The 12,738-nt window shown below is 33.3% G+C and overlaps 2 protein-coding genes across 2 annotated transcripts; one reads left to right on the top strand and one right to left on the bottom strand.

Moving 5' to 3' along the window:
• Nucleotides 1–80: 80 nt before the first annotated feature.
• Nucleotides 81–10,328, top strand: LOC139817713 (uncharacterized). The gene is made up of 12 exons (XM_071785997.1): nucleotides 81–390; nucleotides 723–975; nucleotides 1,127–1,230; nucleotides 1,713–2,039; nucleotides 2,248–2,520; nucleotides 2,596–2,632; nucleotides 3,772–3,971; nucleotides 4,858–5,110; nucleotides 5,569–5,669; nucleotides 6,585–6,914; nucleotides 7,267–7,542; nucleotides 9,176–10,328. Exons 1-12 carry the CDS (start codon nucleotides 91–93, stop codon nucleotides 9,236–9,238), a joined length of 2,517 nt encoding a protein of 838 aa, XP_071642098.1. The 5' UTR covers nucleotides 81–90; the 3' UTR covers nucleotides 9,239–10,328.
• Nucleotides 9,791–11,631, bottom strand: LOC139825141 (glutathione S-transferase 1-1-like). The gene is made up of 5 exons (XM_071797659.1): nucleotides 11,277–11,631; nucleotides 11,086–11,144; nucleotides 10,864–11,005; nucleotides 10,619–10,786; nucleotides 9,791–10,383 (listed from the first exon to the last, which is right to left on the bottom strand). The coding sequence occupies exons 1-5, from the start codon at nucleotides 11,415–11,417 to the stop codon at nucleotides 10,150–10,152; spliced, it is 744 nt and encodes a 247-aa protein (XP_071653760.1). The 5' UTR covers nucleotides 11,418–11,631; the 3' UTR covers nucleotides 9,791–10,149.
• Between the last annotated feature and the right edge of the window lie 1,107 nt (nucleotides 11,632–12,738).

Below are 12,738 nucleotides of genomic sequence, written 5' to 3' on the forward strand. Positions count from 1 at the left end.
CCTCCTATCCTCCGACTGGCTTGATAACAGGCTGAAGTAATAGACGGGAAAATAACTCGATCAAAGATCGTGCCATGATTACCGTGATGCATGCCTGTTATTACGTATCTCTTATATGTATCATTGCAGCGTGCGATACCACGAATATCGTTAATACGGTATAACCGCTGGAGTGGCGGTCGGAGCATGATGAAAAACGTGAAGAAGACGGATAAATTTATATCGATACGGCTAGCGAGGTTTCTCATGAAGGTTATCGGTTTCTGGCCCGCCAAGTCGAAAACTGAGGAACGATTATTGAATGGAATTTTGACTTATACAATATGCATGGTTGTCATGGCTTTGTGGATAGAAGCAACCGAATTATACCTAGGTAAAGGTGACTTTTATGTAAGTACCAAAATTTGTAATGTAATAATAAACGAGGAAAAACTATCACTTTGTGGTGTGGTGTGTGTGTGTGTGTGTGTGTGTGTGTGTGTGTGGGGGGGGGGGGACTATAAAATAAATGTTGCTTGTGTAACAGTAATTGAAATTTTACAATATATAAATAACTTTTAATAACAAGCTCTAGATTCGAGTTATTTTTATTAGTTTTAATTTTTATGTGTTAATTTTATGTTTTGCTTGTAATTAATATAAACTTAATTACTTGCTTATACAGTAATACAATTTTTATGAAAAGTAAAAAATTAGTAACAAAAATTATATTAACGTTTTAGGCCATCACGTATACTTCTTGCAGCTCTATGCCGGTAATAATAATTTTGATGAAGATATTTTTCTTTCTTCGTCATCGAAAAGAAATGTTGAATATGCTGAGATATACGGAGGATAATTTTTGGTACGTCCAATACGACGAGTACGGCAGCAAGGTTATGGAAAAGATTAATAAAAAAGGGATTATATTAATGTGCACGTTTACGTTCTTCGTACAAGGAACCGTTTTCACCTATTTGCTGTCTCCTATAATCGGTATCCTGAATCTAAATTTACATCGCCAATTTAGTAGAGAATAGAATATACGAACGGTACAAATCTTAGTTCAGGTACTAAGCACTTTTGTTCGTAACATTGTTGCGCAGACAGGGATATCACATTTCTCTTTTACGTTACATTTTTATAGAAAATATCGGGAGAAACGAGAGCGACAGAATGCTTATTTTTAATCTCTGGATCGGAATTCCGACAACCGTCTCGCCTAACTTTGAAATATTATTTACTATCGAGGTAATGCAGCATGTGGTTCTCCATAATTGTATTATAGTATAGGAACGTTCGATTTTGTATTAATTTTTTAGACACTCTGTTAAGACATGCATGATGTCATGTTAATTAAACCATGTGAATAATAACTAACATTTACTTCGCCAGTGAATAATTAACAGCAAAGACTTTTTAATCGACCCTACTGACTATCATTTTTTAATCGTCATGACAATAATTGGTATTGGTCAGTTAATCGTCAAGACGTTTCGACCATGGATTTTGATCTTTCTAAATTGATGTAATTTCCAAAACCGATGGTCGTATTATCATGACGATTAAAAAATGATAGTTAGTAAGATTAAAAAATCTTTACATGTTAATTAAGTTTTTGAAGAATTTTGAGAACTAGTAGCTATGTCATTGATTTGTACGCATTCGAGGTAGCATTTTATTGTTGGCATATCAAACAGCGTAAATCATTTTTTAAGTGTGTGATTTTACAGCTTTCAGCGCTCGTTCACTGTGGCGTATGCTTCTGTTGCTTCGACAATCTCTTGGGTCTATTGAACCTGCACACTGCCGGCCAATTCAAAATTCTGCAACACCAGTTGGGAACCATCCTCGATAGAGTCGAACGGGTCGGTACCGTAAGATCTTTCGACGAGAAACAGAGGCAGGGAGTATACGAAAAGATCAAAGAATGCGTCGTAGTGCATCACGAGCTGATCTGGTACAGTGAGAAAATGGAACAAATTTTCATGTACACGACCCTTTGTCAGCTGTTGGTGTCCGGCGTCATGCTTTGCGTCGCGGGCTTTCAGGTGTTTTTGGTAAGTATTTACGCGTAATTGTGCTACAAGAGAAATAAGAGAGAATGTGTGTGTGAGAGAGAAAGAGGGGGGGAAGACGTACGGAACTCTTTACTCACATAACGATGTTAGATAAGTGAAGGTAACGTAAGAGAAATATGAGCGTAAATATAGCTTACCTGCGTTACTCGCTGACCTTCTCCACGCGTCTGCGTCTTTGTTGGAAAAGGCCCGCGGTACTCTCGTCAGACGACTGATATTCATCGCCCATACGAACGGCTGCTTTTACCAACTGTTCGTGGTCACGCTGACGGCGAATGATTTGATGGACGAGAGCCGCGCGGTCGGAGACGCGGCTTACAACGCCAATTGGCAGGTTTTATCCCACGAGGAGGACAGGAAAATCAGGAGAGCCATCCTGATGATCATGATGCGATCGGCACGTGCTTGCTCCATATCCGCTGGCGGTTTCTTCCCAGTGTCTCTCGAGACGTTTATGGCGGTAAATCTGACGTAGAAATATACGATTACGGGCAGACACTTTCCGCAACGCGACAATATTTTTATTTTCCTTCAGGTGTTGAGCACCGCGGCATCCTACTTCACCTTGCTTCGCAAATTCGTGGAATAAGTGCTCGAATAGGGAATTTAAAATTACATAAGAAATACATTGAGAAAAAAGAACTTAAAAATATTTAGTACATTAAAATATCTTTTTGAAAGTCTATAATCCTATAGACATTCAAAATATACAATTATGTATATGCAACATATAAAAAATATATTTGTACCTTAGAGGTAAAGGATTGTGTCCATTTTTGAACATTTCAAGAAAACAAGGTTTAAAGTTTTAAATAGGGAAATGATATTTTCTTTAGATATAAAATAAAAGTAGCAACTTGATTTATTAAGTTTTTAATGTGACATGTTTAATAGTGCAACTGTTAATAACACGCTGTGTCTGGTTTAAAAATTAGGTTTAAAAATTAGGTACTAAAAAAATTTTCAATACGACTTTTTCTAATATTGTAGAACTAAGAACTAGTAACAATAGACATAAACGTCTTATACAATTTAAGCTCCTGTTATATTGAAAAGTGTATTAACTCTATTTTGACAAAAACTCGAGATACGATCCTTTACCTATAAAGGTATATACATATAATATTGTAATACTTTATTATAGAATGTCAAAGATTGCGCGATTTTATTTTTAACGGCGTTTTCTGACGGAATAATGTAAATAAAATTCTTTCGATGGAAATACTTCGCAGAAATATTTTTCTTTCTTCGCGTAAAAAAATTGTCCGAAAAGAGTGCAAATCCACAAGAATTTTATCCATTGTATTTATATCTATGCACTTGCAAAAAACTTTAGTTATTACGCGATAATTAATCAGCTGAAGCTCGTCTGCAAATACTATTACCTCAATATCGTTCTTGTACGTCGCAAGTAGACGTACGTCCAATTTGCGGTGAGGTTCGGTAGCTTGCAGTCGGGCCACTGACGGAAGCGGCGAAGAGAAAGGGCCACAGCACATTGTCCAGCGGAGATTGAACTTAGTGCATACATCGCCGATTGATCGCCTTCGGCAAAGGAGACGCGTACGATTACAGCCTGTCACCCAGAGCGAGGTAAGTCAATTGCGCGTCAATTTTCCTGCTTGTTAGCATAATGGGCTTCCACTTATATCGAAATGGCTCGGCCATTCGGATGGCACTTAAGGCCGTGGCGGCGTAAGAAAATGACGAGGTTTCGGCATGACGCGAAGTAAGGAGTACCGATCGGTGAATATTACGCGGCTCTTCATGAAAGTAGTTGGACTCTGGTATGTCGAGACACCGCGGGAACGGCTGCTCCTGCGCGGCGCGTTTGGCTATGCCGTTTGGGCGATCGTCTTCGCCATTCTCGTCGAGGGCGTTGATCTGTATCACTGCATAGGCGACTTTTACGTGAGTGACGCGGCGATCGCTTTCGCACAGTTCACCCTCGACGGACATAGAAGCACCACGCGGTTCTTACAGTCTTGAATTTATTTTATTTTGGTGTTAAAGTGCAATTTTATTTCAAGTTTTACTGTGAATTATTTTAAATTGTTAAACGCGTATAAGACCAGTTAACATTTAACATCCTCAATTTAGTTTCGAGAAAAGAAATCTAGACAATGCACTTCGAATACATAGTTTTGGTAGCGAAGCGTGTGTGTTTTGCTTTTATATTTTTATTTTTCTTTCATTCCGATGGATTGAAACTGTTATAATTGGAAAAGTATAATTGGGAAGTTTCTGATACTCTGTGTGCGCGTGTATGTGTGTGGATGTGTATGAGTGCATGTGAAAGCACGTATGAGAAAAATGTATCTTACGTCAACTAAAAATTTTACGTAACTATTTAATTAGTTCGATCACAATAAAAAATAACTGAGGTTGTAAGTTATTATAGGTACTATTTTTTAATAATTTTATTCTATCAAAATATTTGTTGTGTACTAAAGTTAATAACATCGTAGTAAGATTTAACGCCAATTATGAGAATATTTATAGAATATGTGAAATACTTTTTTTAAATAAATACACACGAAATAAAAGATCAAAATTATCTGCGAAATTATTATTTTTCTCATTTTTATACTAAATCTTCAATTGCTACAATTTTACTAATACCGTTAATTAATTAATAAGTTATTTTTATAATAACATGCCAATTATAACAAAAAATATAAATTCGATAAAACTATATTATTTTCAACATCTGTTTATTTATGAATTTGCAGCACCGTCAGAATGTTCATATGGGGGTCAGGAATTATTTAATTCTTGGTAGTTTTATTACTCATAGGCTGTTACGTCCAACTTGTGTGCAACGTTGCTGTTAATAATGATACTGGTGAAGCTAGGTAGCTTCATGTTCTACCGTGACATGATAATGGACTTGATTCATTTCGCTGAAGAAAATTTCTGGAATGTCACTTACGACAAGGCTGGCGCTAAAATCCTGGAGGAATACGATAAACTAGGAATGACTATGGTCTACACTTTTATATTCGTTGTTTACGTCGCGACTTTCAATTATATCTTTGCACCTTTCTTCGGTATAGTTTTCGTTTCCGCTTACGCTGTATTGACGCTTACGCGTGTTACGTGTGAAGTTGGCGCGACATTTTACAAATACAAATTTAAAAAAAATTAAGAGTTCTAACAGCACTTTCTATAGTTCTACAGTTCCCGATAAACATTAAAAAGATTTCACAATTCTTATATTAAAAAATCGAAATTGAAAAAAAATGTGTTAACTTTGCAAAACTAGCACACGTTTTGGTGCTTTAGAGGAGAAGGTGCTAGATTCGTGAAGTTAGCATTTTTTCTATTTTAATTTTGTAATATAGGAAAAGTGCTATTATAGAACTTTTAAGTCTCTTAGTATTTTTTTAGAGTAGAATGTCATCCCAACTTTATAGACGCGCGTATTGACGAATATTACTTCTCTTATTACTATCACTTAAAGCGACGCTCTACAACGCGTCAAAAATTTTTTTGCTGTTTGTAATAGAACCTCAAGAGAAGAACGAAACAGAGAAGATTCTACCCTTTAAACTGTGGATCGATTTTCCATATCATTCGCCGTACTATGAAGTCACTTACACTATACAGGTAATAGAGCAGTGTACAAAATTTTGAGTTTTACTTAATTATAGGTAATCCACGTCATTAACTAATAATTTTGTTGATATCGACAATTGATGAACATTAATTGAGCGTTAATTAAAATTTCTTCAACGCTTTACATTTTTAATCTTCTATATATATAAAATAGAATGTCTGTATGTATGTATGTATGTATGTATGTTCTTTATACACTCTTAAACTATTCGACCGAATTTTTACCAAAAGTATATAAAATAGGGGTAGAATTTTCCGGGGAGTGTTATAGAGTGTATAGTTTTTCATTACCGATCTTTTTGGGAACCGGTATCCGAAATTTTTCCAATTTTTCGGGAAATAATTGACCGAATCTTAAAGAATTGTGTATAAAATAGGGGTAGAATTTCTTAGGGAGTGCTATAAACTGTATAGTTTTTTGTTACCGATTTTTTTGGGAATCGGTATCCGAACTGATAAAGGAATTTTTTTTGATTAAGGATATTAAAACACAAATGAAGTCGTTTGAAGAAAGAACGACTCCCGGGCGAAGCCCGGGTAACCAGCTAGTAGTTCATATATGTCATAGGTTAGAAAAGATATATTTATTAAATAAATAAATATTGCATTGGATAAGTTTTTTAAGCTTTGGCATTTAACTTTTCAAGTACTTTCTTTTTATTGTGCAGAAAATGTAATCTTCAAAATAAAAGGATTAATTGAATTATTTATCTTATAATTTTTTTATTTATTTAAAATATTTACATTTTCTTTATTTTCTTAATTCTAATTGAGGATAAAAAAAATTTAGTTCTATTAGAATACATTATTTAGTTATAGCAAAGTAAAATTTTTTAAAAAATTTTTTGTATTAACTTTTTTAATTCTCTATATAAAAGTTTCGCATTATTACGGTTACTTTTGCAGTCGCTTTCGACAATACATTCGGGTATCTGCACTTTCTGCTTCGACAATTTTGTGAGCACGTTCAACATCCACGCGGCCGCGCAGCTAAAAATCTTGGCTCATAAAGTGGAAGTCGTCGTCGAGGATTGCATCAAGGATACGATGGATCAGAAAAGTCCGTTGGAAACGGATGCTACGGTTTTGACGTCCAAGAAATTGCAGGACTGTGTGCAGCAGCACATCACGCTCATATGTTACGTGCGTAACATGCGACGCGTGTTCTCTATTATATTACTCGGACAGTTGCTGCTTTCCAGCGTGGTCATCTGCTTCGGTGGATTTCAGTTTCTCGTGAGCTTTCGAATTTTACCGTCTCCTCCTTATTTCACTCGCCAGTTAATTTCACTGTATTTTCACTACAGCGAGAAATTCAATTAGATTTGATAGGTTTAATTCTGCATTTAAATTGAATTTAATCCTTTACAACTCTTATATTTATTTATTTACAACGTTTATAATTTATAAGCATAAAAATCAATCATAATATGTATATAAGAAAAGTTTCTGGAGTGTTTGTAATAGTTACATATTTATTATAAATAAAAGTAAAAAAATAAAATTTTTTCTTTTTAATAAAATTACTCTGCCGTAAAGGAATCGATATGTCACCATTTAAAATTCTTTGACGTACATTTGTTCGCAGGCGACAGATGTGGCTATCAGAAAGTGTATTTTTGCCTTCCATTTCGTGGGCGGCCTTATCCAGCTGCTTATTTATACGTGGACGTGTAATGATATAATTGTGCAAAGTACGGCCATCTCCGATGCCGCTTACAACTCCAAGTGGTATCTTTTACCCGACAACGGTCCAGGAAGGACAGTGAGGAAAGGGTTAATTATGATAATGATGAGAGCACGTCGACCGTGCATATTAACCGCCGGGCAATTCGCGGTTATGTCGTTGGACACTTTCATGGGAGTAAGTGCGACGCGCCGCATGACGCGGTCCTTTAAAAACTTTCCTCAAAGAAATTCATTTACTGCAAGCTGCAAAAAGCACCGCTATCGGAGCCAGTTTTCTTTTGCGGCAACAACGCTATAGTCACGAGTCACACTTTATTCTTTTGCCCGGTTGTAAAATATGTCGATAAGGACACGCCTCGCACTTCTGGCACTTTCCTTATCTAAAGTTTTTAGATTATCCTTTACGTCAATATCCGGGTACCCATATAATATTTTAAATTAAAAAGTTTTTTTAGTTTTTAGCCATCAAGGTCCATAAGATCACCGAACTCTTTCAGATTTTCATTCTTTCGGTAATTTTATGTGGATTAACGTATTTATATTTATATAAATTTCAAACATTTAAACACATATACGCTTATTCGATAGCCGGAGTATCTGGGTATCCATAATGAGAAAAGTTGTGTCAAAACTATGGATTATAAAAAATGTTCGTGGATTATAAACAATATATAGCAAAAGAAAATTTTCGATCTCAAATTATTTCATTTTTGGCTAAAAAAATTATCTTTGGACAACTCATTTTACCTTATTTGATTTTATGCACATATTTGCATTTAACACGAATCACGGTCCTGCTTGTTATTGCTAAAGTTTGTTCTAATTGTATTATTATTGTATTATTACAGGATATCTGTAATTATCATGCCATCTCTCGTGGATAGATAGTACCAGTTAAACTGAATAAAAAAGTCTTTTTGCCGTTTTGCAAGTTTTTCAATAATTAATGAGAAATTAATTTAAAAAGATTCGCGAATGAGCATGTGCCCGCGCAATTCAATAATAGACAGTCCAGCGTTACGCATTATTTGTTGTTGCTATAGACGCATGCCTCTTCCATTGTCTCGCCGCGCGTGTAGTAACTGCAATAATTGTGCAATGCTAAGTTATTCCTTCTCTGAAATGCGCGGACGCACGCTGATTAGCGGATCTTAATTAATTAATTTTTCATTAATTATTGGAAAATTTGCAAAACAGGTAAAAGACTTTTCCATTCAGTTTAACTCGCTTTACCTACACTGTAAAAAAATTGTGTAAAATTACATGTAATTTTGAGACCCACTATAATAGGTGTAAATTTCCACACATTTTTAATTTGTGTAATTGTAATACAAAATTACTTTTTCCTTCCGTACTGTAATGTTGTAAAATTACAACCATTATATTGTATAATTACAACTACTAGTGGGTCTCAAAATTACCCACTATAATAGTTGTAATTTTACAAAATTTTTTTACAGTGTACCCACGAGAGATGGCACGGTAATTACCAAATACCTTGTGTATTATGGAATTATTTTAAATGTATAATATATTTAATTGTTTTCTATTCCATATATGTATGTATATATTTGCATTAAAAGTCAATTGATTGATTAAAAATAAATTCGCAAATATATATATGGAATAGAAAACAAGTTAATTAAATATATTATACATATAAAATCATTCCAGGTAAAGCAGGTAAAGCGAGTTGAACTGTATAGAAAAGTCTTTTACTTTTGCAAATTTTTTAATAATTAATCAATTATTTTAATCAGTTGCTTTCTTTTTTTGTGACAATCTAATATTATTTATACTTGTAACAGATATTAAGTACAGCAATGTCGTACTTTACATTATTAACACAAATGAGTGAAGAGAATATATAGTTATAAAGTATATGCAGCAGTTCTAAAGAAGAGATTCCTAATATTAAAGTCGGACAAATTCAGGTATATACGGTATACCAATAATTAATTTCAAATTCAGGAAGACCTTTTGCATCGATGGAATATCTTTTCTGTCGGTAAGTATTCAATCATATTAAAGTCAGATTATTATAAGAAAGTTAAAATTGACATTTTAAGGATTATATTAAATAAATATATGTCAATATTATGTTAAAATATATTGAGAAAAATATGTTTATAATTAAATAAAATAGCAAAACATTGTAAATAGAAACGGGTTTTACATATTGATGATTACGATTTTGTAATCTTCAGTAGATCATTATCCGACATATGATACAAGTGAAATGACATACGTTAAATGTAAATGTAGAATTCGCCTAAAAGTCGCATTGCCATCAGTCGGCATGCTCCGTCATTTTAAGTTTTCAACAGATGAGAATAATAAGAAATTGCGAGAATTACATGTAGCATAATTTAAAAATAATCAAATAAATAATTTCGTATGTTTTTCAAATTAATATGACACTATTTTTATTAGAGTAATAATTTATTTATTTTTCTTATGCTGTGCTTACAGGTATTACTTTCTTATTTGCTTATATTCTTACTTTTATGTCTATAGAGTATATGCAGAAAATACAGAAATATAATAAAATACATATATCATAAAACCGTCTAAAAGATATCTAAAGAAACAACGTATAATTATTTTAAATATGAGTTTTGATAAAAACTTTATATAATAGACAATCTTTTTTCTACATATACATACACAAAATTATATACTTATTTGATTGAGATTTAATTGCTGGCATCATACACAAATGTTTCATCTATTTAATATGTTCCAGCTTGAAAATTGAAACAATTTAATGTATTTAGATATATTATTCATTTTCTTCTTCTCCTTCTTCTTCTCCTCCTTTTCCTTCTTCTTCTTCTTCTTCTCCTCCTTCCCCTTCTCCTTCTGCTTCTTCTGTGTTGCCTTGCGAACCATGAATAAATTGCTTGAACATCTCGAGAGGTTCACCATTAGCTTTATTATATCCAGGTGCAGATGTTTGTACTCTCTCTAACCAGTCGGAAACGTTTTGGTATTCTCCTAAATCGAATCCAAAAGCCTAACGTAACACATAATAAACCGATTAAATTTGCAATAATATCTAGATATTAATTGAAAATTGGCAACAAAGCAATCAAATCCAGATCAAATTACTACATAGAAAGAAGAATAATCTCTTGAAAATATTTATGAAGAGGAATGTTACACCAAAGAATAAACTTGTAACAGTTTATTGTTTTATCTTATTCTAAAAATAACTGATTATTCATATTGCATAACACCATCGAAATTACCTCCGCTGTGGTTACGGAGGCAACCAAAGCAAGATCGGCGATCGTTAAATTATCTCCAGTCACGTAATCTTGACCGTCAAGAAAAATATTCATAATTTGGAACGATTCTGTTAGTTTTTCAAATTGCGCTGGATCATACGTATCGGCCTCCTTTCTGAGCACGGCTAGCTACAACAAAATGTGCAATAATCGGTCACACTCGGCCGCAACACGGTATATTTAGAAACAATGAAATATGTACGTACGTAATAACCGTATACACTCGCATAAAGACTGCCAAGATCGAAGTACAATCGTTGATTAACTAAAGCACGTGCCTCTGGATTTCGCGGATATAATGTGTCATCCTGGCCATACTGATCGGCCAAATAAGCCATGATAGCTCGACTAAAATATGTCATTTTTTAATAAATATCGCAGAAGTATTGAACTACATGTCACGGCTATTAAAAAATGCATCTACAGACCTTTCCGACAGCTTGAGATCGTCGTCGACCATGAAAGGAATTGTCTTTTGCGGATTTAACTGGAAAATAGAATTGTGCTCTTTCTAATATTAAGAAACATATTGCTTTTCAATATTTTACTTCACATGCAAACCACTGTCTAAAGTAAGAAACAAAAGTATTTCACTTCATAATACATTCATTTTTCATACCTGCTCATATTCCGGTGTCAAGTGCTCACCAGCCATTGTGTTCAACACTATCAACTCCATTTCGAGCCCAATTGCCTCTGCCACGAGCATGACAGCTCGGCAAGGTGGACTCGGAGGCAAGTAATACAGTTGCACGGGCATACTTGGATTTAAACAGCAAAATTTGCTACTTATTGATGTAGCAATATATGTATTTATTATATATGTATATATATGTTATTCACGTAATTTATAATGCGTTCACAAGTATTATCTCTTTGTCGATTTTAAAATAATAAGTAAAGTATTCGGTTCGCGAAAACAAATGTACATGCAGTTCTAGGTTTGCATAAAGACTGAACAGTCTTGGGCTGTAACAGTTCATCAAATCGATATGCCGACGTGTATTTAAATGCGACTGCCATAGCATCGGCCTTTATTAGAGTTTCATTAGAGATATACACAAATAGATAATCGGATAGATAGATAGATAGTTTTATTTTTATCTTTCTTAAGGAATATAAGTGTTTTAAACAGTTAAAATACAGTTTAAGCAAGATAAAAAAGATAAGAAATATATGTATACATATAATTATATTATACATATAATTTAAAAAATATCAAAAATAACTGGAAACATAACGTGATATTAACCAGCGCAAATATATAATTTTTCAAAAATCATCTTAAGAAACAAATTCAGTTTTAAAAGAGTAATAAAATTTTGAATTGGATATTATATAAAATGATATCCTCAGTACTATTTCAAAACTTGTACACTTTTATCAATTAGTACAGACCTTCATATAAAATGTATTTGTGCCTTACTTTTATCTCTTTTCCTTAATATTATCAGGAATTACCCATTATAATGTTTCTATACAAATTGTAGTACTGGTCAGTGATTAATTTCACATGGAATATTCAGTTCAGTACTTGAGTATTAATATTAAAATACTGGCCAGTGATTTATTACACATGGAATCCTTGGTTCAGTACTTCAGTACTAACATTGAAATACTCATCAGTAATTCAACACAAGTATTTATTACACAAGTATTTTTCACCTAGTATTAAATGCTTTCTCATCAGAAATTTAATACTAAGTATTCAATACTCGTCCTGTATTAAATACTACTTTCATAAATTACTGACCAGTAATAAAATACTATGCAATACTTGGATCACAGTGATTCAAATACTAATAAATACTTAATTTTAGTATTATTAATACACAAAATAAGTATTTATTACTAACCAGCTAGTAATACTTTTTTGTAAGGGTTAATGGACATAATAGTCATTATCTTCTCGCACATTACACTGGAGTATTATAAACTACAGTTTTTACATAATCTATAATACTTGTCTTGTCTAATATCTATCGTATTTCTGCGATTACCGGCTATATATGACAAATGTAAGTACAGGCTATTATACTGTAATTATTGCTATCGTTAAACGCTGTTTAAAGAGTTTAGAA

Source organism: Temnothorax longispinosus, chromosome 1, assembly GCF_030848805.1.
Source record: "Temnothorax longispinosus isolate EJ_2023e chromosome 1, Tlon_JGU_v1, whole genome shotgun sequence".
In the NCBI taxonomy this organism is placed as follows: Eukaryota; Metazoa; Arthropoda; class Insecta; order Hymenoptera; family Formicidae; genus Temnothorax; species Temnothorax longispinosus.